The sequence below is a fragment of the Phacochoerus africanus genome, chromosome 2 (genome assembly GCF_016906955.1).
Source record: "Phacochoerus africanus isolate WHEZ1 chromosome 2, ROS_Pafr_v1, whole genome shotgun sequence".
Taxonomy (NCBI): domain Eukaryota; kingdom Metazoa; phylum Chordata; class Mammalia; order Artiodactyla; family Suidae; genus Phacochoerus; species Phacochoerus africanus.
The window spans coordinates 277133391-277155774 of record NC_062545.1 but is presented as its reverse complement, the minus strand read 5'-3'; the positions used below and the strand labels follow the sequence as shown (position 1 = coordinate 277155774).

The following is a 22384-nucleotide window of genomic DNA, read 5'->3' as shown; positions in this document are numbered from 1 at the left end:
TGGGGCTCCTGGGCGCCTGGAGGAATGATACCGGGTCGTGGCTGGGCCAGAGAGCCCAGCATTTCTGAGAGAGGCAGGTAGAGACAGACAGACAGAGGACCTCCCCGGAAGCCCCCATCCCCAGGCCCCCGACACGCACCGCGGGTGCAGTGTCCTGTGGGCTTTTGTTGATTTTCTCGGGGGCAGGTTGGTTGAAAGGCGGGTGGGACGGAGCCTCACAGGGGCTTGAGCCCACGGTGAGCAGTGAGCCCCCTGCGGCAGGACCGCTGGTGCCCACTGGAGCCCGTGGGGAGGCTGACATTCTGGCAGGAAGGGAACCTTCAGGGGCTGCCTGCTCCAGGTGAGCCGGCGGACGGGGAGACCTGGACGGAGAAGGAGGCTTCAGTGCCTGGGTGCCGGGGGTGCGGGGCTAAGGGGACTTGGGGGTGTTGGGAGGGGACTGTGGGCCCGTCAGCGGGCCAGGCCCCGTGCTTGGGACCCCTACGGATCTGGGGGCTGCCCTGGATGTTCCATGGAACGGGGCCCGAGAGGGGCAGTGGGCTCGGGGCCCTGGCTGGGGACAGCCATGGTGGCCCCGGGCCCCGCCTGCCCATCTCACCACCCCAGGCCCCCCTCAGGGTCCCCTCGCTCAGGGCAGGAGGCCATTGGCTGCTTCTGTTACTGAAGCCGTCCTTGCCCGCACAGATCCTGTTTCCTGCGGCCTGGCCACCGGGACAGAGGCGCTGGGGCGGCCAGCCTGGCTCCTTCCCGTGGCTCGCATCTCCCGTCTCTGCAGGATTGTTGCGAGGGGCCGAGGGGGAGTCTGGGGTTGGGCGGACGGCCTTGCACGGCCTGGCTCTGCTTCCGACTGGATGCCCTTGTGCCCCTTCACCCCCGAGCCTCCGTCCCCACCTGGAGAGTGGAAAGCACGTGACTCCCCACTGCTGCCAGGACGGGGCCAGGGGACAGGGCTGTGTAGCAGTGGGAGCTCCCCCCACCTGCCCCAGGATGCTGAGTTTTTGAGGCCGTTCCTTTGCCGGTCGGACCCTCTGCCACTACCCCCCTCCCCCGTCCCAGTCCTGCAGCTGGCATTTCCCCTGCCTCTGGCCCTCGTCAATGTCAGCATGTCCACGACCACTCCCCCCCCCTTCAGGCCCAGCACCCTCCAAGTCGGGAGCCTTCTGGAAGCCCTGCTGCTCCTTGTTTTGCGTCCTCTGACCCCTGCCCACCTTGCCAGGCTTGTCTCCATCGGCCCGTGGCCTCCCCAATGCTGGTGCCTGCCTGCCTGCCCTTCTGCCCCGTGCCCGCCGGGGTCGGGGCCGCCCAGGAGCACCCAGCTCTGCTGTGGCTCAGCACCGCTGCAGGCGGGCACTTCAGCTGCTGTGCGTTGCAGGTGTTTCTCCGTAGCAGTGACTGGACAGGCACGCCCCGTCTTGTCCAGGACCCTGAGTAGCTCTGGCCGCGGGGCTCCCGGGTGAACCTGCGTTTCTCAAGAGTTCCAGTCGCCCGGGGAGGAAGAGGGCGGCGCGGGCCAGACTGGGGACCCTGGGTCCCTCACCCTGTCTGCGGCCGGCTGTGTCCCACTCAAGGTCCCTCGTGGAGTGGTGTGCGTGAGCCTGGGAGGTGGGGTGGCCTTCTGGGCCCTTCTGCAGCATCCCGCCAGAACCCCTGGCGCTGGGTTTTGTCTTGGTGTGCGAGGGCTTTTGTGGTTTGTCTGGCGTTTCCACTTCAAGGGTTTCAGATCCTCGTGCTTCGAGGGAAGCTCCTCTTCACTCTGCCCACCGGGCAGCCCCGGGAGGTGGTGGTGGGGGGGGGCTCTCTGCCTCGGTTTCCCCTGTGAGGAGCCAGGTCCCATCCGTGCCCTGCCTGCCCTGTGGCGGTGGGGGTGGGGGCGCAGGGTCCTGAGCCCTCGAGGAAAGGGGGTTCTGGCTCTTCCTGGTGGCGGGGTGGGGGCCTTCCGCTGTGGACCGTGGAGGCCCCCGGGCGCTCAGCCTCCGCCGTGGGCACTCTGGTCTGTGCTGGCTCCTCACAGGGGAGCCCCTGTGAGGGACCCCCTCCGTTCAGTCCTCCCCCTCCCCACAACCCTGAAGTGAACTCCAGGCGTCTTTCTTTCATAAGGCTTCTGGTTATTGTCTCTGAGAGATAAGAGCCTTTAAAAAATTAAAGCCCCAACGCCACTGTCACCTCCAAAGCACTGACATTGAATCCAAAAGCTCATCCAGTAGTGTTGAAAGAAACCCTCCGGCAGGTGTTTCTAGCAGGCGGGCCCAGGGCCCAGGCCCTGAGGTCGGGACCGCCTCGCCTGCCCCTTCACGGACAGCCCTTGAGATGGAGCCAGCCCTGGTGTCCCCTCCAGGCCACGCGGGGGCCCACGGCAGGGCTCAGGCTGGGCAGAGAGGCCGACCCCAGCCACGGGCAGCCTTCCCTGTCCCGAGGCCACCTTCCTGTTTCAGCAGTCACCCCAGAAAACTCCTCCGAGGAGTGAGCTTTTTTCCCGATTCTCTTGCAGCAGAAGCTGGCGCTGCAGCTGATCAAAGGCCGTCTGGGGGTTATTGACTCTTAGAGCGAATGTTTGGATGTTTCCTTGCAGAAAGGTTTGTTTGATTTGGGACGTTATCTCAGACCCTGGGCACTGCGGGCCAGAGTCCCCCCCAGAATGGTGTCCCCCCTGGGTTCTGAGACCCAGAAGGCTCCTTCAGAACTTGCCTGGCTGGCGGGGGCGGCACAGCTCTGTCCTGTCCCACGTGGCCACGGCCACAGGCCAGGAGGGGGCTGGGATTTGATCCCTGGCATGGCAGGCCCGCGTGGGCTCTCCTCTCGGCCCTTTTGCATTGCCCGTGTCTGGGTCCCTCTTTGCATCTCTGGCCAGAAGTTGGAGTCAGACCAGGGACCCGGGGGTGCTGCTGGCCTGGGCCATCCCAGGGCTTGCTGGGTGGCCTTGCCTTCGGTTGTGGTGGGGCCATCCGGGTCCTTAGTTGCCCGGCTCCTCCTCTCACTCTGCGGTTGCCCATGATGCCAGGAGCCAGGTGGGGGAGACATGGGGTCCTGGGCCTGTGTCCCCAAACACCTGTGCGGGTGGGTGCAGGAAATACCCCAAAGCGGAAGGAGCATTGTCGTCGGTGCGGTGGCCCGGGTGCCGACCTCAGGGCTCATGTGGCGTCTCGCCGTCAGGGGAGGGCGGGAGGCTGACTCGGGTTCGTGGCGGAGCCCTGTGGGAGGGTCAGCTAGGACACTGTTAAGTTTCAGCTTCTTTGTGGAAGCAGCCGTGCCTTCCCGGTCTGGGAATGTGGCCCTGACCCAGACCCAGACGAGGGAGGCTGATGGACAGCACAGCTGCTCTGCGGGTCGCCGGCCGAGCGTGGGTGGCGCCTTGACGTCCCTGCGCTGCCCCAACAGTGGGTGTGGTTGGGGGTGGCCGAGGGCGCCCTACAGAGGGCGAGCCCAGATTGGGGTCGCCGCGGCCCCCGAGTTCCCCTGGACAGAGCACACGGGGTTGCTCGGCCTGTCCCCAGACCTTAGGGCAGTGTCCCCAGGCCCCAGAGGAAGAAAAACAAGCTCTGAGACACTTGGCTGAGTTTGAGCTTTTTTTTTTTTCCAAAATAGAAGTCCCTTCATGCTTTTCTCTTTTTGCAAAAGTAACACGTTCTTTAAACGGAAAGGAAAAAACCCACCCATTGAGAAGTGTCAGCAGGAAGGGAGAAAGCGTGGTCCGGGCCCTGAGCTGTGGGCGCCCGGGGGGCTTCTCTGTCTTGCTGCCCCTTGTGGGGGGGGCTCCGAGCCACCTCTGGCTCCTTCCAGTGTGTGCTCCCCGGGCCAGGGGGACCCGCCTGCTGGACGTCTCTACGGCCCCTTTCGCGTGGACCCTGCCGGGTTGCTACACCTTGGGCCCCCGTGGAAGGACTTGGGACCCCTGTGGACTGTGATGACCGCTGGCATCCAGCGAGCACCTGCTGGGCCAGGCCTTGCGCGCAGAGCTCAGCCACGCCGTCTGGTATGCCCGTGGCACTGCTGGCGGGTGCCTGGGCGGGGCTGGTGTGAGGCAGGACCCAGGAAGCTGCTTGGTCACCCAGCTAGGGCTCCCGGCTCCCACTGGGCAGGGCGGAGCTGCTCTGCTGTCCCCGGACACTCACCCCAAGGCAAGGGTGTGCTCCTGTGGTTGTGGTGGGAGCTGGCTTCCTCCTCTGCTGCCGGTGTGGAGTGGTCAGACGTGGGTTGGAAGACGGTCGAGGCCAGGCCCAGGGTCCCAACTGCCGCCCTTGGCACATCCCTGCAGACAGCTGTGCCCACTTGTCTTCGTGCTTGGAGAAGGCTGCTCTGCACCTTGGCCAGCAGCCTGGGGCCCTTCTTGGGGGCCCCGTGTCCCCCTAGGTGGTTTCAGCCCCCAGCTGTGTCCTGCTGGTTCTCTGCTCCCTGGACCCTGCAGCAGCTATGCGAGGTACCAGCCACCTGCCCACCCCCCATCCCCACAGGGTCCGGGCTGGGCTCTAGGCCTGGGGCAGGCCTGGCAAGAATAGGACATGTCCTTTCCTTGTGGCACCCGGGTCTCCCACGGGGAGCCACCTTGGAGGTCCTGGCAGGACCGGGCAGTGACCGGTGCGTGTCCAGCAGTGGGCTGAGGGCACTGTGTGTTGCACTCCTTTAGTCTCAGCCCTGTGGAGACATGGGGACCGGATCCATGGCTGCTGAAGTGAGGAGCTGGGATTGGGACCCGGAGTCTGGACCCTGGCATCTGCTCTGCCACCCTCAGCTGCCAAGCGTCTGGGAGGCCCTGGCGGGTGGTGGCGTTGGAGCAGAGGAACCAGAGGAAGCGGTGAGGGAGGACACAGGCCTGCGTGGCCGCAGCAGCCAGGTTAAGGTGACAAGTCTCCAGTCAGGTTGGGCCTTACAGGCCAGAGCGGGACAGACCGTGCAGTCCTGTGAAGCCACGAAGGGTTTGGAGGGGCTGAGTGGTGTGACCCAACTTCTGGTTTGGACAGGAGCAGTGCTGCTGTGTGGGCAGCGCCCCCCCCTGCCCCACGAGGAGGGAGCGGGATGTGGGGTCAGACCTGGGGCGGGGCGGGGGGCGGGGTGCAGCGAGGCATCCAGGTGAAGGCTCAGGTGCCTTTCTGTGTGGGGAGAGGGAGCCTCCTCGCCATCAGCCCATGCTCCCCACTCAGCTGCCAGCTTGGGGGCAGGGCACCGCCAGGGGTTGGTGAGATGGAAGAGCATGAAGGGTGCCAGCTCGCCTGGGGGGAGCGAGGAGGAGAGGCGCGGTGGCCCCCAGGATGGCAGGTGGGGCAGGGCACCTAGTGGGCATTCCTGAATGTTTCTCTAAGGAGGGCAGGCGAGCCGGGCAGGTTTGCTTGGCGGGCAAGATGTGGCCGGTGGCTCTTCTGAGTCCCCTCTTCCGTCTAGTTGCAGTGGGAAGAGGAGGTGCTGGTTGTCGTCTGAGGGGAAGCCCTGGGCTGTAGCTCCTGCCCATGACTGTGGTGTAAACACGCCCACGTGGCAGATTGCCGGCTGCCGACAGGATGTCAGCCGGCTTGAAAAACCCTCCAGGTCGTCATGATCTGCTCTTGCAGGTCTTAGAGGGCTGATTCCAGCAGCAGACACGCACTCTGTCCTCCCCGAAGGGGCTCTGGCCCCCGTGCAGGTCAGATACCGTGACAGGTGCACATAAAGGCCTGCCCGTGCGGCACTGCATGGACGCCGCCGGGCTCCAGATCGCCTGTGCAGCCCCCAGCATGCTCTGCTCCCTAGAGTTCCGGCGGGGCCCCTGCCCTCCCCCGGGGACGGGGTGGGGTGTTGACATTGGGGAGTGGCCCCTTCAGTGCATCCTTTCCCGCAGTGCTCCCCTGGGGTGCTAGTGGGTCTCCTGGTGACATGCAGGGCAGCAGCGGCCGCTTCCTCCCCGGCTCTGCGTCCGGAGGACCCTCCGAGAGAGCCGGGGTGCAGTCCTGCGGCCCCTCCCTCTGCAGGTGCAGCATCCCGTCGCCCGATTGGCCGAGGGCCGGCTGTGTCACCGCCCGGCGCCATCACAAACCAGAGCCCGTTCTCGTGGTTACGTTAGAACCTCCACCGGCGCCCCCGTGCGTGCGCTGCGCGTGGTCTCGCGAATGTTCTGCCTGCCTGGCTCGGCTGTTGGGTCGGTTTGGTAGCTCTGCACGTGTGACTCGCTCCCTGAAACGTTGCCCTGGTCGAGGACAGTGCCGAGCAGAGTCCCTGCCAGCAGGCAGCAGGTGGGCAGGGAGCGAGAGGGTGGCCTCTCCTGGACGGCTGCCTTCGCGGCTCCCCACCTGCCCAGGTGGCCCCTCTGGACACTGTCTCCCGTCACTGCTCTCCCTCCCCCGCCTGAGGGCAGTGTGGTTCTTTGACAGGTGAGGGTTGGCTTGACCCCAGTGCGCTGACCGTGTGGCAGTGCGAGGCGGTGGCAGCGGCGGTGGGACCTGGGGTGACCGGCCTTGACCTGCCCTCCCTCCCCCTTCGCAGGTGCTGCCCGCTTGGGCCCAGAGATGGGATGTCACGCCTCCGCGGGGAGCACGGAGGAAGCCAGGGCCCGTCCGAGCCGCTGCAGTGACGGCCAGTGAGCCAGCCGCCGGAGGATGTCCACCACGACGACGGTCGCCCCCGCGGGGATCCCGGCCACCCCGGGCCCCGTGAACCCGCCCCCCCCGGAGGTCTCCAACCCGGCCAAGCCGGGCCGCAAGACCAACCAGCTGCAGTACATGCAGAACGTGGTGGTCAAGACGCTCTGGAAGCACCAGTTCGCCTGGCCCTTCTACCAGCCCGTGGACGCCATCAAGCTCAACCTGCCCGTAGGTGGCCCCTCCCGCCGCCCCCGCCCCCAGGGGCCCTGGCAAGGGGGTGCCAGGATGTGGCTGGTGCCGGTGAGCCAGGCACAGCTGGGCCTGGGACCCCCGCTGTCCGGCAGGGGACAGCTTAGAGCCCACAGTGACCAAGGAGCAGAGGGGAGACCTAGCGTGTGGGGAACGGAGGGCGGCCGCGTCCAGGTGCCAGAAGTGGGGGTGGGGGTGGGGGGGGACGGGTGGCCTGGTGGCTGGACAAAGAGGGAGCTGGAGCTGATGGTGCCAGGGCTCAGCCCGGAGGCTCACTTGCGTCTCCGTCCTCTGCCCGTACCATCCTGCAGAATGACGCCCAGTTTCCAGGGAGAATGCATGCCCAGTGCCCACCTGGCTGTCTGGTGGCTTTCGCCTTTGGATCTGAACAGAGAGCCCCTTAGGCTGCAGGGGTAGCTCTGGGCCAGCGCCTGGCGGCCTCGGTCCTAGGTCAGCTCGAGTGAAATCTGGAATCTGGGGAGGGGGCGTGGCCCCTCCTCCAGAGCAGAGCGCAGCGCCGGGGTCTGCCCTGGATCAAGGTTCTAGGCCTCCACCCAGAACCTTCACCAGGCGAGAGGCTTGGCGGGGTCTCTGCTGGCCGAGGGCTCGTCCCCGACCTCACCCACACCTGTCGTCAGGTGGACGGAAATGGGGGCCTGGCCGCAGCTGCCAGCCCCCCCAGGAAGACAGCTCGTGCGTGCTCCCTGGGCTTTGGAATTACGCAGATCGTCTCGTTGCATCCAGCGGTAACGCCTCTGCACGTCTCTTTCCTAGGATTATCACAAGATAATAAAAAACCCAATGGACATGGGAACTATTAAGAAGAGACTAGAGAATAATTATTATTGGAGCGCCAGTGAATGTATGCAGGACTTCAACACCATGTTTACAAATTGTTACATTTACAACAAGGTGAGAAGACGGCGCTGCCTGGGCCCAAGACGCCACCGCCAGCTGCCCATGGGGCGGTGGGTGCCAGCCTGGGGTTGGCCCGTGGCACTTGGCAGCGGCTCTCCACCGCCCCGGGCCGTGTCCCAGCCTCGCGCTCAGCCCTTGTCGGATGGCCGTCGCCTCGGGCAGCCCCCTTGTGAAGGTTATAGACCAGCCTGAGAAGAGGCCGTCAGGACCCCAAATGCTTTAAACGTCTGGGCTCTCGGACCCAGATGCTCCGCCTCTAGAAAGATAAGGGAGCAGGTGCAGGCCCGCGCGTGTGGCGCCTCGCAGCACGCCTGCACCCGGAGCAGTCGGAGGCAGGCCGAACACAGGGTGGCGTCCCCGTGCAGCCACCCAAAGTGACGCAGGACACCGGGGGATGGCTTTCAGTGCGAGGAGCAGACTAGAGAAATTCTGTAGGGTGTAAGGTCCTGGTTCGGGGTGGTTTTTGTTTCAAGGTGACCAGGAATGTTGAGGTTCTGCTCTTTCCTCCACATGATGGGGTAAAGGGTGGTTTTTATTCTTTGTGCTTTTCCAATTCTTCCACGAGTTTCCACCTTGAAATAGATTCCTTTGGCCTCCCTCCTGCCCCACCAAATCTCTTAACACGTTTTTATTTATGTATTTACTTATTCTTTGGCTTTCTGTCTTTTTAGGGCCACACCTGCGGCACATGGAGGGTCCCAGGCTAGGGGTCCAGTCGGAGCTGTAGCCGCCAGCCTAGACCACAGCTCACGGCAACGCCGGATCCTTAACCCACTGAGCGAGGCCAGGGGTTGGACCTGCGTCCTCAAGGATGCTGGTCCGGTTCCTGAACCCCTGAGCCACGACGGGAACTCCTTAACGCGCTCTTAAATAAATATTGTTCTTGAGCTACAACCAGCGACGCCTGTGGCAGACAGCGGCTCCTTTCCAGCACGTAACCCAGCCTCTCCTGTGCCTTCAGCCCACAGATGACATAGTGCTAATGGCCCAAGCCTTAGAGAAAATTTTTCTGCAGAAAGTGGCCCAGATGCCCCAGGAGGAAGTCGAGTTATTACCCCCTGCTCCAAAGGGCAAAGGCCGGAAGCCAGCTTCGGGAACCCAGAGCGCAGGTAAAGGGCTGGATGCGTGGGGCTGTTCCGTGCCAGGGCCCCCGGCAGGTGGGCCGGGGACAGTCTCTCTTTGGAGGGTCCCTCAGCCCCTCTGGGCTCCGTTTTCCTCGTCTTCGAGGTGGGCTCTCGGCTGCGTGTGGCCCACAGGTGGTCCTGGTGCCCTGGCTGCCACCTGCCCTGCAACAGCTCTGGGGAGGGCACCGAGCTCTTGCCCTGTTCCCCACCCTGCTCCTCCCGGCCCTGGCTCTGAGGCCTCTTCTTCCAGAAGCCAGACTGTCCCCCTGTCCCCCAGCCTGGACCTTGCCTTCCCAGTACAGGGCGTGCTCTCCCTGACCCATTGGGGCGCGTGGTGGGCGGGGACCTGGAATGGAGGTGCCTCCCTGGGCGGAGCTGACGGGTGGCCCGACCTCGGAGAGAGGCCCGTGTCACGCTTCGAAGACGCGGCTGTGACTGGTTGCGTAGCCCGTCCTGGTTACTCGGCTGCTCACCTGTGGGATCTGGGCGAACACCCCCCGGTCCTCACCTGCCGGGCTGCGCACCCCGTCCTGGCTCATTCAGGCCACGGAGGTGGCCAAGATGAGGGTGCTGGGAGGAGGGGCTCTGTTGGCCCCTGGTGTGCCTGGTTGGAGAACTGGTCCCGGAAGCTTCTGGAAGTATCGCTGGTGGAGCCAAGCCGGTTCATCCCCCTGCCTTTTGTCTCCAAGGTACGCAGCAGGTGGCGGCTGTGTCCTCTGTCTCCCCAGCAACCCCCTTCCAGAGCGTCCCCCCCACCGTCTCCCAGACGCCCGTCATTGCCGCCACCCCCGTGCCAACCATCACCGCAAACGTCACGTCTGTGCCTGTCCCCCCGACTGCCGCCCCGCCTCCTCCCGCGACACCCGTCATCCCCGTGGTCCCCCCCACGCCGCCCGTCGTCAAGGTGAGCTGGCGGGGTGGCGGGGTGTCCTGGATGGGGGTGGGGGGCGTGCAGGAGGGACTCGACTGCTCTCCCCTGGGCACTGGCCCCCGTGACCCTGGAGTGGTTCCCCCGTGCCCGTGAGGTGGGCCGTGGTTCCCGACACAGGAGGAGCCCGAGGCTCGGAGCCGCAGGTCACACAGCTGGTGAGGGCGGCTGCACTTGATCCCCGCGTCTCTGGCCTTGGCAGCACGCAGGGCGGGCGGGGGGGGGTGCGGGGTGGGATCCCGGCCCCCCTCTGCCCGCACTCACGCGTGGGTTTCTGGCGGATGGCCTGGGGAGGGCGGGGGCAGCCTCCACCTGCTCGCTGCGCCCACCCGAGTGGGCGCCCGTGCCCTCCCGGCTCGCCGCAGCCTCCTGTGGCGGGGGCCGCCCCGGCCGGGCCCAGCTCCGAGTGGGGGCGCCCTGCGAGGTCTCCTGCTCCGAGCGGGCCCCGGGCGGCCACTGACGTGCGTCATCTTCTCCGATTTGACCCTCACAGCGACCCTCTGGGGCAGACAGTAGCCCCCCCATCTTACAGATGAGGAAGCAGGCGCTCAGAGGGGTTAAATGGCTCCCCCAAGGTAAAACGCCACCTCCGTCGCTTCCCCTCCCCCGTGGCCTTCACTGCCTGTCCACGGCTGGCGGCGCCCGGCCAGGCCGCCTCCCCAGCACCCGGCTGCCTTGGAGCATGTCCCGTCTGCCATGGCCAGACCAGCCCCCGGGCCCCGCGGCACGTGCTTGGCCTCCCGTGGGCGCCCGTGAGTGTGTGTGGGGAGCTGGCTCGTGCTGCCAGCCTGGGGGCGGCGGCTTGGCTGGGGTCGCGGCCGTGGGGGCGCTCTAGACAGCAGACCCTCCCGGGAGGCCCACGGCCCAGGCGCTTGTGGCTCCCAGGGGCTCCCGCCGGAGCCGAGGGGAGGGGAGCCCCCGAGCCGGTCTCGGGGTCCCCGAGCCGTGGCTGTGGACCAGCCCGCACGCGCACCCTCGAGACACACCTGGACACGCCCACAGGGACTCCCTCGGTCCCCCGTGCGGGTGGCAGCGCTGACTCCCGTGTCTCGGGGTCACGTCGGGAGCTGCCCGGGCACTTAGCCCCGGGGCCCTGGGCCCCAGACCTTGTGGTGCTGCTCGTGTCTCCCGGCCGGGCCGCCGCCCCCACGCCGCCGCCCGCATGCTCTTCCCGACGCCTCGTCCCGCAGCTGCGACTGTCCTCGGACCGCCAGCTTTGAGGCCCGTGTCTGGGACGTGCCCTGTCTTTACACGCACTGGGTGACAGGCCCGGTCACGGTGCCCCCCTGGGCGTGCTTGTCCCTGAGCCGCGGCCCAGCCTGGGCACTGGCCGGGTGCAGGTGGGCCACGTGCTGTGCCTCACGCTGCTCGGGGTGACGAATACCCACCGTGACCGCGGGGCCGGGGGGCCGGGGGTAGGTTCAGAGTCCAGCCTCACCCCCGCCAGCTGTGTGACCTCGGGCCGGCGACGTGGCCCCTCTGAGCCTCGGTGTCCCGCGGGGCAGGCGGGAGGATGGCCGAGGCCGTGCATGTCCTTGCTTCGCTCGGTGCCTGGCAGGCGGTCGGCGCTCCAGGAGCGCCGCCGCGGCGGTTCTGGTCCACACGGCGGGCGCGGGGCCCCGGGCTCACGCTTGTTTCGCTGTCGCAGAAGAAGGGCGTGAAGCGGAAAGCAGACACCACCACGCCCACGACGTCCGCCATCACCGCCAGCCGCAGCGAGTCGCCCCCGCCGCTGTCGGACCCCAAGCAGGCCAAGGTGGTGGCGCGGCGGGAGAGCGGGGGCCGTCCCATCAAGCCGCCCAAGAAGGACCTGGAGGACGGCGAGGTGCCCCAGCACGCGGGCAAGAAGGGCCGGCTCTCGGAGCACCTGCGGCACTGCGACAGCATCCTCAGGGAGATGCTGTCCAAGAAGCACGCGGCCTACGCCTGGCCCTTCTACAAGCCGGTGGACGCCGAGGCCCTGGAGCTGCACGACTACCACGATATCATCAAGCACCCCATGGACCTGAGCACCGTCAAGGTACGGGGCGGCGGCCCGGCCGGCCCGCTTCCTCCGCCCCCGGCGTCCGGGGCCGCTCCGGGGCCCCAGCCCGGGCGGGTCTGGCAGGGTCAGGCGCAGCGTGTGCCCTGCCCCACGGCCCCTGAACCCGCGGCGTCCTTGTCCTCTCTCCCTCCTGAACCGGTTTTAGGGCTTTGAGCCCGTCCCGGCACCCCTGCGGGTTTTGTGAGGTCAGGCAAGACCTGTGGCCCGCCCCTCCCCGGACAGAAGGGGGGCCCCCGTGGGGGGAGGTGGCCCGCCCAGGGGCTGTCCTGGGGGCTCCGCGCTGCGCTTATATAGGTGTTGCCTGAGGTCAGGCCAGTTGCATCCCCGTGGCAGACCCAGGCCGGGCCCCCGAGGGCTCTTCCCGAGCCCCTGCGGGAGGGTTCCTGCCGCCCCGGCTCCGCTGCCCGCGCTCAGCCTGCATCGGCCTCTGACGCCTGAGGACGCCCCGGCAGCCGGCCGTGTGTGGCCCTGGAAAGGGGCCCCACGTGGGAGGCGGTTTGGGTCTGGGCCCTGAGCCGCTGGTCTCGGTCACTGTGCTCCTTCCCGTGGAAGCCCTCGTCCTGCCCGGGCCCGTTCAGACCCGGCCTCCAGGAGAGGGGTTCCTGCAGAACCGGCTGGGTGGCGCAGGCCTGGCGGGGCCGGGCCTGCGAGGGCCTCCTCGCGCTCTCGCATCCTTTTCCTGAGGGCGAGGGCGGGCTGCCAGCTTCCTCGGACAGGCTCAGTGCTGCAGCGGCCCCGCGCCTTCTGGGAGGCCGGGGGTGTCGGCGACTTTTCTAGGACTTTTTGGGATCTGTGCAGCTAAAGGGCAAGCAGAGGGTCCTAAAAGCCCAAGCAGAGCAGAGGCAGGTGGAGAGGAAATATTTCTCCTCTGTTCCAGAGAGGATGCGGCTCGGGGTTTGGTCACCCCTTTCCAGGTTATCTCCTGGCTCAGGCGGGGGCTTTGCAAGCAGGTTTTGATGCAGGTGGTCCTCGGGCTCCCAGATGCACCAGGAAGGTGGCAGGAGGTCAGATGAGGGCTGGAGCCTGAGAATCTTGCAGAAGTTGAAAGGGTCTGGCTGAGCCTCCCCAGCCTGGGGAGGGTGTGCAGAGGGCCAGAGCCAGGCAGCCCCAGTACTGCTGGAAGCTCCCCAGGGGGCAGAGGATGGGAGTGGGGGGGTGTGTCCTGGGCTGAGAGTCTACAGGTCTTGGAGCCTGTCCACTGCCCACCTCTCTCTGGGGTCCAGGGTTGTGTTAATCCAGGTGTGGGTGACACAGGAGGTCGGGCTCCGGCACACGGTGTCCTGCGGCTGAGGGGCAGGGCCGCCGGGTAAATAGTCCACTCTTACCCGCAACGGGAGGTCCCTGACCCATGGGCTCTGTGTGAGCCTGTCCAGGCGTGGGGACCTCACTCCCTCCAGAGCAGCTGCCCCTCTGTTGGCCCCGATTGTCAGTTCATTCTTAGCCGCCACCTCATGGCATCCCTCGCTGGCAGCGCTTCTGTCCCCACGTGCAGCACCTGTTGCCTGATTTTCCCGGTGAGGCAGTGGGACGACCTGGCACTTGGGTGAAGGCAGGCTGGCTGAGAGCATCTGGGTGCTTGGGGAGAAAGTTAAATGTCTCGTTCTAAGAGCGTAGGACGCCCCGAAATTGGTTAGGAGAGAAATTTAGTTTTCACCGGAAACTGCTCATCCCCCCCGCCAGAGCTCCTGCCCACAGGGACGTCCATGTGTGACCAGTTACCCCAGATGGAGAGCTGGGGGCTGAGTGCGGACGGGGTTCGGGGGCGGCTGCGAGAGCCTCTTCCCTTCACCCAGGGCGTCCGCCTCTCTCTGGGGTGCCACACCCTCCCCTCCAAGCCCTTGCGTCTCCTTCCACCCTCTCCCTGGGCTCTGGGACGAGGCCTCGGGCTGGCAGCGGCCCTGTGAGCGGGTCCGGCCGAGAGCCACGGCGGTGCCCTCACACCCGCGGCTCGTGTGTTGCAGAAGAAGATGGACAGCCGCGAGTACCCAGACGCCCAGGGCTTCGCGGCCGACATCCGGCTCATGTTCTCCAACTGCTACAAATACAACCCCCCAGACCACGAGGTGGTGGCCATGGCCAGGAAGCTGCAGGTAACGCCGGGCGCCCGGCACGGGAGGGGCCTCCTGGGCGCAGGTGGGCACAGCAGCTCGGGGCAGGTGCTCAGGAAAGACACGGGCGTCTCGGAGAGCATCCAGCTGGGGACGGGGGACGGGGCAGGGGGTCGGAGTTCTCATCCCCGAACACGCTTCTGCTGGGGGGTGGCAGCCGGGCCCCGAGTGCGCGTGCCAGGGCCGCGGTGGCAGGCAGGCTCGTGTCCGCCGCCCGGAGCTGCAGGAGGCCGTGGAGGTCGTGGCGGGGGACGGCCGTTTCTGCAGCCTGTTGCTTTCCCGACAACGAGGCAGACAGCGCATGGGAGAAACGGGGGGGCCTGCGGGGCAGGGCGGTCTGGCCCTCGGTGGCGGGCCTTTGCACCCGTGCACACGGATCTCACACCCAGGCCGTGTGTGTGCCCGCGTCTGCGATGGTCAGTCAGAGTCTGGGGGCTGCCACGGATTTCTGTTCGGGTTGAGACCCGACTCGGTGCGTCTGCCCCAAGCTCTGCCCTGACGTGGCATGTCGCTTCTGTGGCAGCACCGTGTTCAGCGCGATGTCATCAGTGAGACTCTTGCTTGTGTGCTGTGGGGAAGAGAGTGGAATCATGGGTATATTTCCTCCCACAGTAGTTTTTCCTCTCACGGGGCCCAGAACATTCTGAAAAACAGTCCCAGTCCTTTGCTCAGAACCCTTTTAAAAACCCGTGCAATGGAGTTCCCGTCATGGCTCAGTGGTTAACAAATCCGACTAGGAACCATGAGGTTGCGGGTTCGATCCCTGGCCTCGCTCAGTGGGCTAAGGATCTGGCATTGCCATGAGCTGCGGCGTAGGTGGCAGATGCAGCTCAGATCTGGCCCCTAGTCTGGGAACCTCCGTGTGCCGCGGGTGTGGCCCTAGAAAAGACAAAAAAGACGAGAGGAAAAAAACCCCTGCGATAGCTCGGGGACACGTTGATCCCCTGGGCCCCGGTCGGGGACTCGGGAAGAGACTCCTTCCATGCCCCTGGGTCCTGCTGGCCTTTCTGACCATCCTCCTGATGTGGGCCCTGGCCCTGCGTGCTGGCTGCCGCTGGGAATGTGACAGAGAGGTCCTGGGGGCCCCAGAACCCCCAGAGGAAGCCCCGAAGCCCACGCCTGCTGCGCTCTGAAGGGAAGATGTTTCGCGAGCCCCATACGTCCCTGAACCTCGCACTTACCTCCTAAGTGCTGGCAGCAAACAGGCGAGCAGGCGGGACACCGAAGCCAGTGGCGCTCATTCTGTTCCCACGAAAGCTGGTCTCCGCAGTGTGGCCGCAGAGGGGGGCTCTTACGTCCTGATGGCTCTTTATTTATTCATTTATTTGTCTTTCTGTCATTTCTTGGGCCACTCCCGTGGCATCTGGAGGTTCCCAGGCTAGGGGTCGAATTGGAGCTTCAGACGCCGGCCTACACCAGAGCCACAGCAACGTGAGATCCGAGCCACATCTGCAACCTACACCACAGCTCACGGCAGCGCCGGATCCTTAACCCACTGAGCGAGGCCAGGGATCGAGCCCGCAACCTCATGATTCCTGGTCGGATGCATTAGCCACTGAGCCATGACGGAACCCCTTGACGGCTCTTTAGTAGACTGTTGGCTGTGTAAGTTGAGTTGGGGGCCCGAGGTCCACGGCCCCGGGGCGCTGCCCAGAGAAGGCCAGGCCGTGGCCTGTGTGCCCCTGAGATGTCTCTACCCCAGGGGGAGGTTCTGGGACCGGGATGCCCGATTAGCAGGCTCTTCCAGGAGCTGGATGCCCGATTAGCAGGGCCGGGCCTTGGGTGTCTCAGCCAGGGGCGTGTGGACGCCAGTGCGTGAGCTAGGCCACGCAGAGTCTCCCTCTGTTGGCCGCTCAGCCCTGTCTGAGATGAACCTGGGCCACCGGGGAGAAGGGGTCTCTGCTGTGTAGGAGCCGAGAGTTGTGATAGGAGGAGACTTTTGAGCCACCTTTTGGACGCTGCTCAGCCTGAGATGTGATGCTGCAGTTACGTGACGTGGGAAGGTGTGAACGGCTCCAGACCCCGTGGCCCGGGGACCCCTTGCAAGGGTCAGAGCTCGAGGGAGGTGCCCTCCCCGCCTGGCAGTAGGTGGCAGCCTTGCACCTGGATGCGGAAGGCCCTGCCTGCAGGAGGCCTGCCTGTCTAACAGAGGAGCTTGGGCGCCAGGTTCTCGGTGTCCCCTGCCTGGCGAGGGAGCAGAGGGTCGGAGAGCAGGCTGGGCCCAGGCTCCTGACTCCTCAGGGGCTCCCCCCCAGGCATCTGGGACCCAGCGTCTGCCCCACCCCCCGCGGGCATCCGGGACCCAGGCAGCCCTGCTCTCCTGCAGGACGTGTTCGAGATGCGGTTTGCCAAGATGCCGGATGAGCCGGTGGAGGCGCCCGCGTTGCCTGCCCCGGCCGCGCCTGTGGTCAGCAAGGGCACAGAGAGCAGCCGCAGCAGCGAGGAGAGCTCCTCAGACTCTGGCAGCTCGGACTCGGAGGAGGAACGGGCCACGAGGCTGGCGGAACTGCAGGAGCAGGTGAGCTGCCGGGCTGGGGCCTGCAGGCACTGAGACGGGGCGGAGGCAGGACCATGGCCCAGTCTCACTGGCCGTTACCCGAGGTGTTTCCTGGTCACTCCCCCCTTGATGTCCCTGGGAGGGGACCCAGGAAAGGTGCCAGCTCCTAGGGCCTCTCGGCAGTGCCTGCAGGCCTGAGGCCATGCGATGCTCGCTGTGTCGGGACGACCCTGCTCCAGAAAGCTCTGGGCACCTGCAGAAGCTGCAGCCTGCCTTGCAGCCCCCGAGCCCGTCACACTGGGCCAGGTGCAGGCTCCCCGGCTCCCACGGGAACAAGGTGGTCCTGCCTCAGCCCCTGACCCCCTGACAGTGGGTCCTCCCCACCTCCTCACTCTCCACATTTGTGACATGGGACCAGGCGGTGCTGTTTCTGGGGCCTCCGGCGGGGAAGAGACAGCAGAATAACAGTGGTCACCCCAGTGGGGCTGGGCGTCCCCAGCAGGGTGGCAGTGCGGGGAAGGCAGCCCTGAGCTGCACCTGCAGGGCCCAGGCCCCTCCCACGCCCCATGACGCGGCCCAGTGTGTGCGAGCGGGTGCTGTGTAGGACCGTCCACCTGCTGGAGGCTGGAGGCACCGCCTCCTCACCTGGACAGGGTGGCTCCTGGTGGCCCCGGGCTCTGGCGGGGTGGGTGGGCAGGTAGTGAGAAGCGTGTCGAGGATGTCGCCAGCTCCGGGTCGGACTGGATAAGCGCCAGCTGCCGGCCCTGGGCTGTTTGGACCCTGTAGACCGGGTGCCCACGAGCGGCTGCGAAAAACCTGCTTTGTGCAGGCCTGCGAACCTCTCCGCAGGGAATCTGCCTTCTCTGGAAAATAGAAACTAGTAAGAAAAACAGGAGCTGCTGGGAGTTCCCATCATGGCTCAGCGAAAACAAACCTGACTGGTATCCGTGAGGATGCGGGTTTGATCCCTGGCCTCGCTCGGTGGGTTAGGGATCCAGCATTGCCGTGAGCCGTGGTGGAGGCCGGCAGCTGCAGCTCCAAATAGACCCCTAGCCTGGGAACTTCCATATGCCGTGGATGTGGCCCTAAAAAAAACCCGCAAAGGACAAAACAGGAGCCGCTACCTCCTGAGTCCTTATAGTGCTGCCGCCTGTGCCAGGCCGATCGTTGTCCCTCAACCACATGGGAGCCGGGCGCCCCACCTGCGCGTGGGCGCGTGGGCTGGGGAGGCGGAGGAGGGCCAGTGGGCTCGCCCACCGTCGCCAGGGTGGTGAGGGCCAGACGGGCTCGGCCGCCCTCAGGAGCTCCCTGGCTCCCCTCCCCGTGCGGCGGAGGCAGCTCCGGTGCCGCAGCCCCCCTGGGCCCGCCCCGGGGAGCCCCGCTCAGCTGCCCGTCTCTTCCAGCTGAAGGCCGTGCACGAGCAGCTGGCCGCCCTGTCTCAGGCCCCAGTGAACAAGCCAAAGAGGAAGAAGGAGAAGAAGGAGAAGAAGAAGAAGGACAAGGACAAGGACAAGGACAAGGAGCGGCACAAGGCCAAGTCCGAGGAGGAGAAGAAGGCCAAGGCGGCCCCGCCCGCCAAGCAGGCCCAGCAGAAGAAGGCGCCCGCCAAGAAGGCCAACAGCACGACTGCGGCCGGCAGGTGGGCTCCGGCGCCGGTCCGGGCCCGGGTCCGCGGCCCTGGCGCGGCGTGTCCTGGGCACGTGTGGCGGGAGGACGGCGCTTCAGCGTTGTTACGGGGAGATGGGGCGGGGTGGGGTGGGAAGGGTGGGGGCTCTGGAGGGCGCCTCCCAGCTCCCCCGGGGTGGCCTCAGCCACCAGCATCCGAGCCGTCACACTCCCTGGCGGAGGCCTCAGCCGCTCGTGGCTTTGGGAGCTTTTCCTGGTCCGGGCTCTGGAGTTTTCTTCGGTGGGGGAGGTCTTTGTGCCAAGTGTCTTGAGCCCCCGGCACGCTGTTCCAAGCTCGTCTCTTAGGTGGAGGGTCGGGGGGTGGAGTTGCGTCTTGGCACACAGTCCACTCCCTGGTGCCCCCCGCTCCGGCCTCTGCTGAGCTGCCACCATGGCCAGGCGCTGCCCCGAGGCATTCCTGCTGCAGACGAGTGGCCGGGAGATGAGGACAGTGTGGGGGGGCACTCGGGGCTGGGGCAGGCTGGGAGGGCTTCCCAGAGGAGAGGGTGACAGCTGCACAGAGGCTCGGGATGGGGTTCCAAGCATGAGGCACAGCAGGTGCAGAGCCGTGGAGGCCAGCAGGACGTGTAGAATCCTCCTGGGGGTTACGATGAAATCGGCACCACTGGGAACCAGGCTGGGACCGGGTTGGCCGGCTCCATGCAGACCAAGGGGCGTCCTGAAGTGTCTCAGCTGAAAGCGGTCAGATCCTGGCCGGTGTGGAGAAGGGCTGAGGGGCAAGGGTGCCCCTTGAGGTTGCCGTGTTGTGCACGCAGGAGAGGCCGGGGTGGCCCAGGGCTGGAGGCGTGCTGCTTTGAGAACCGTTGCTGCGGCAGAACGCACAGGCCCTGGAGCCTGGAAGCAGGAGGGTGTGCGGAGCCAGGGGTTTGGGCTCCGTCAAGGGCTTTCCCCTCCCCCCCACATCGTCCCGTTTGTGGGGGAGCCAGAATCAAGTTTCCTGTTCTGTCTTGGTCTCTGGCTTTGGTGTGAGTACAGTGCTGGCCTCACAAAGGAGTCGGAAGTGTCCCCGTCTCCTTTTTAGGGGAGACGTGTGGAACTGATTCGGATGCGTGGTGGAATTCACCAATGAAACCGCCGGGGCCCAGAGTCTTCACTGTTGGAATCTTTGGAACCACGTATTCAGCCTTTTACTAGACGCAGGAAGGCAGGTTGTTGGTTTATTCTTGAGTCAGTTTGGGGAGTTTGTGCCCTTCGTGGCATCAGAGGTGTGTTTGTGACGTTCCCTTGCACCCTTTAAAGCCTCCCAGGGGCTGTAGTGAGGTGGCCTTTCTTTAAATCCTGGTGTTAGGCATTTATGGCTGTTGCCTGGGGAATCTGGAGAGAGATGTTCCGTTTTGTTCATTGTTCAAAGAACCAGGATTTGATTTCGTTGGTTTTCCTCTGTTTTTGTCGTGTTTGGTTTTCATTTCTGGTCTCATGTTTACTGTTTTCTCTTACTTGATTTGGACTTAATTTGCTTTGCTTTTTCCAGCTCGTTAAAATAGAAGCTTAGTTTTTCTTCGTTTGTCTCTTTGCCTTTTCTAGGGCCGCTCCCGCGGCACATGGAGGGTCCCAGGCTAGGGGTCGAATCAGCGCTGTAGCCGCCGGCCTGCGCCCCAGCCACAGCAACGCGGGATCCGAGCCGCGTCTGCCACCTGCACCGCAGCCCCCAGCAATGCCGGATCCTCAACCCCCTGAGCGAGGCCAGGGATGGAACCCGCAACCTCATGGCTGCGAGTCGGGGTTGCTCCTGCTGAGCCACGACGGGAACTCCCGAAGCTTGGTTTTAGATGCACACGCGTGTGGAGCTGTGACGTCTTCCTGACCGGTTGACCCTCAGTGCGACACAGTGTCCCTCTCTTCCCGATGTTTATGTCTCTGGAGTTTGTGTGTCTGACGTGGTTGCAGTTGCTGCTGTGACAGCTTTCTCTTGGTTGGCGTTTACGTGGCATGGTGCCGCCCCCCCACCCCTTTGCCTTTGACCTCTCACTGTATCCCGAGCAGGGTTTGTGTAGACAGCGTGCCATCTGAGTCTCGGCTCTTAGCCACTCTGACCGTCCCTTTCTTTTAATCGGCGTGTTCGGACCATTTGTACTTCACGTAACTAACGCTGGGCACAGTGGGACTGCCATTCCCACTCCAGTGTTTTCTCTCTGTCCCCTGTCCTGCCTCCTCCTGGGTTATTTGACCGTGGAGGTGAGCCTGGCCCGTTGAGCTTGAGATGCTTGCGGGCCGCCGAGGGGTCCCGATCGCCGTGGTGGTCTCCCGGCCGAGCCCTCCCGGACCCGGAAGCCTCTGCTCTGACCTCTGCAGCAGGGTCTTCCGCCCCCGGCCCGGCCCGGCTTCTCTGTCTGGGGCACCGCTTGGGGCGGCTCCTCAGGAGATCCTGGTCCTGGGGCCGAAGAGGGCTGGGCGCTGGCGGGGTCGGGGGAGGGCCGGGGCCGGGCTCCACACCCTGACGCCCCTCGCCTTCCGCCTCAGACAGCCGAAGAAGGGCAGCAAGCAGGCGTCGGCCTCCTACGACTCGGAGGAGGAGGAGGAGGGGCTGCCCATGAGCTACGACGAGAAGCGCCAGCTGAGCCTGGACATCAACCGGCTGCCGGGGGAGAAGCTGGGCCGGGTGGTGCACATTATCCAGTCGCGGGAGCCCTCGCTCAGGGACTCCAACCCCGACGAGATCGAGATTGACTTTGAGACTCTGAAACCCACCACTTTGCGGGAACTAGAGAGATACGTCAAGGCTTGTTTACAGAAAAAGCAAAGGAAGCCGCTCTGTAAGTCGTCGGGCCGCGGGCTCGGCCCTGCCCTCCCCGCCGCCCCCTCCTGTCACGCCTTCGGGCCCAGAGGGCAAAGCCAGGCAGCCCCAGGCCTGGGGGTGCCAATGACCCAGCTCCTCGCCCCTCTTCCTGCCTCAGGCCCCGGGGGCAGGCAGGGGGTTGGAGGGGGGGGCTGCAAGGACACCTCTGTCTGCTTAGCTGGGGCGGGGGGCTTGGCTGAGACTGGCCGCAGCCCCGACCCAGTCAGCGCCCTCACTCCTGCTCCCGGGCAGGTGGCAGCGCTTGTGTTCCTCTGCCTCCATCAGAGCAGGTCCGACCCCTGGCTTGGCCCCCAGCCCCGTCCGTTCAGATGCTGGCTAAGGCGCTCACCCCAGGCCTCTCTGAAGACTGTTTGGGGCCTGGGTTGATAGTTGGCTGCTGGGCGGACCAGCTCCCTGCCCGGGGTGGCGGGTCCGGAGGGTCCAGGGGGCTCCCGGGAGGGACAGTTGTACTGGCTCAGGTTCCCCTGGAAGCCGATGACTTCACTGGATGGAACAAGTCACTGCCTGGGTCGCGGGTCCTGGGGAGGGAGAGGAGGGCGGGCGGCAGGAGACCAGGGCAGCACCCAGCTCTGAGGGCCCCCCCGCCGGTGACCTGAACCTGTGTGGGGTCCCTGCGGGTGCCTGGGCCTCGATCGCTCTGGCGGGGGCAGTGGGTAGCCGCCTTCTGGATGGAGCAGCACGTGACCCTCTCGCACATCTGACCCTCGGTAAGTTGCCCGTGGACTCAGGTGCCAGTGCAGGGGTGCCAGGTGGTGGCCAGGGCTCGGGCAGAGTCTAGGCCTTGCTGAGGCTGAGGGAGAGCTGCAGTGGGAGCTCCCATTGTGGCTCAGTGGTTGACGAACCCGACTAGCATCCATGAGGACGCGGGCTCCATCCCTGGCCTCACTCAGTGGGTTAAGGATCTGGCAGTGCTGTGAGCTGTGGTGTAGGTGGCAGACGTGGCTCGGATCTGGCATTGCTGGGGCTGTGGTGGAGGCCGGCGGCTACAGCTCCGATTCGACCCCTCGTCTGGCAACCTCCACATGCTGCGGGTGGGGCCCTAAAAAGCAAAAAAAAAACCTCTGTGTCTGGTAGGGGCTTCTTTCACAGGGGCAGGGGTGCCATGTGGCTCCCTGGGGCGCATGGCATCTGCGCTGGGGGCCGTACCTCCCAGAGGCTGCCCCGGAGCCACCGGCCCTCCCCTGCCCAAGGCCTCAGCCCCTTGCTCTTCCACAGCAACAAGCGGGAAGAAGCAGGCGGCCAAATCCAAGGAGGAGCTGGCTCAGGAAAAGAAGAAGGAGCTCGAGAGGCGGCTGCAGGACGTCAGCGGGCAGCTGAGCAACAGCAAGAAGCCTGCCAAGAGAGGTAGCCTCCGTGGGCCTGCTCCATCCAGAGGGCGGGTGGCGGGTGGGGAGCGGGCAGCCGGCCTGGGTTTGCATTGTGGCGCCACCACTTAGCCAGCCGTGTATCTCTAGAGGAGGCTCTCGGCCTCCTGAAGCCTGGTTTCCT

General features: G+C 65.5%; 1 protein-coding gene across 2 annotated transcripts in view; it reads left to right on the top strand.

The window, feature by feature from the left end:
• The window catches only part of BRD3 (bromodomain containing 3), a 32330-nt gene that overhangs the window by 4819 nt on the left and 5127 nt on the right, over positions 1–22384 (top strand). The window contains exons 2-11 of one of the 2 annotated variants that reach the window (XM_047768860.1): positions 6448–6773; positions 7569–7706; positions 8728–8821; positions 9526–9740; positions 11413–11784; positions 13770–13898; positions 16243–16434; positions 17817–18052; positions 20560–20852; positions 22112–22240. In XM_047768860.1, the coding sequence (XP_047624816.1) occupies positions 6561–6773; positions 7569–7706; positions 8728–8821; positions 9526–9740; positions 11413–11784; positions 13770–13898; positions 16243–16434; positions 17817–18052; positions 20560–20852; positions 22112–22240 (2011 nt within the window). In that variant the 5' untranslated portion in view covers positions 6448–6560. Of the gene's footprint in view, positions 1–6447; positions 6774–7568; positions 7707–8673; positions 8822–9525; positions 9741–11412; positions 11785–13769; positions 13899–16242; positions 16435–17816; positions 18053–20559; positions 20853–22111; positions 22241–22384 lie in introns of both variants that reach the window. The other variant, XM_047768859.1, reaches the window with a different exon arrangement.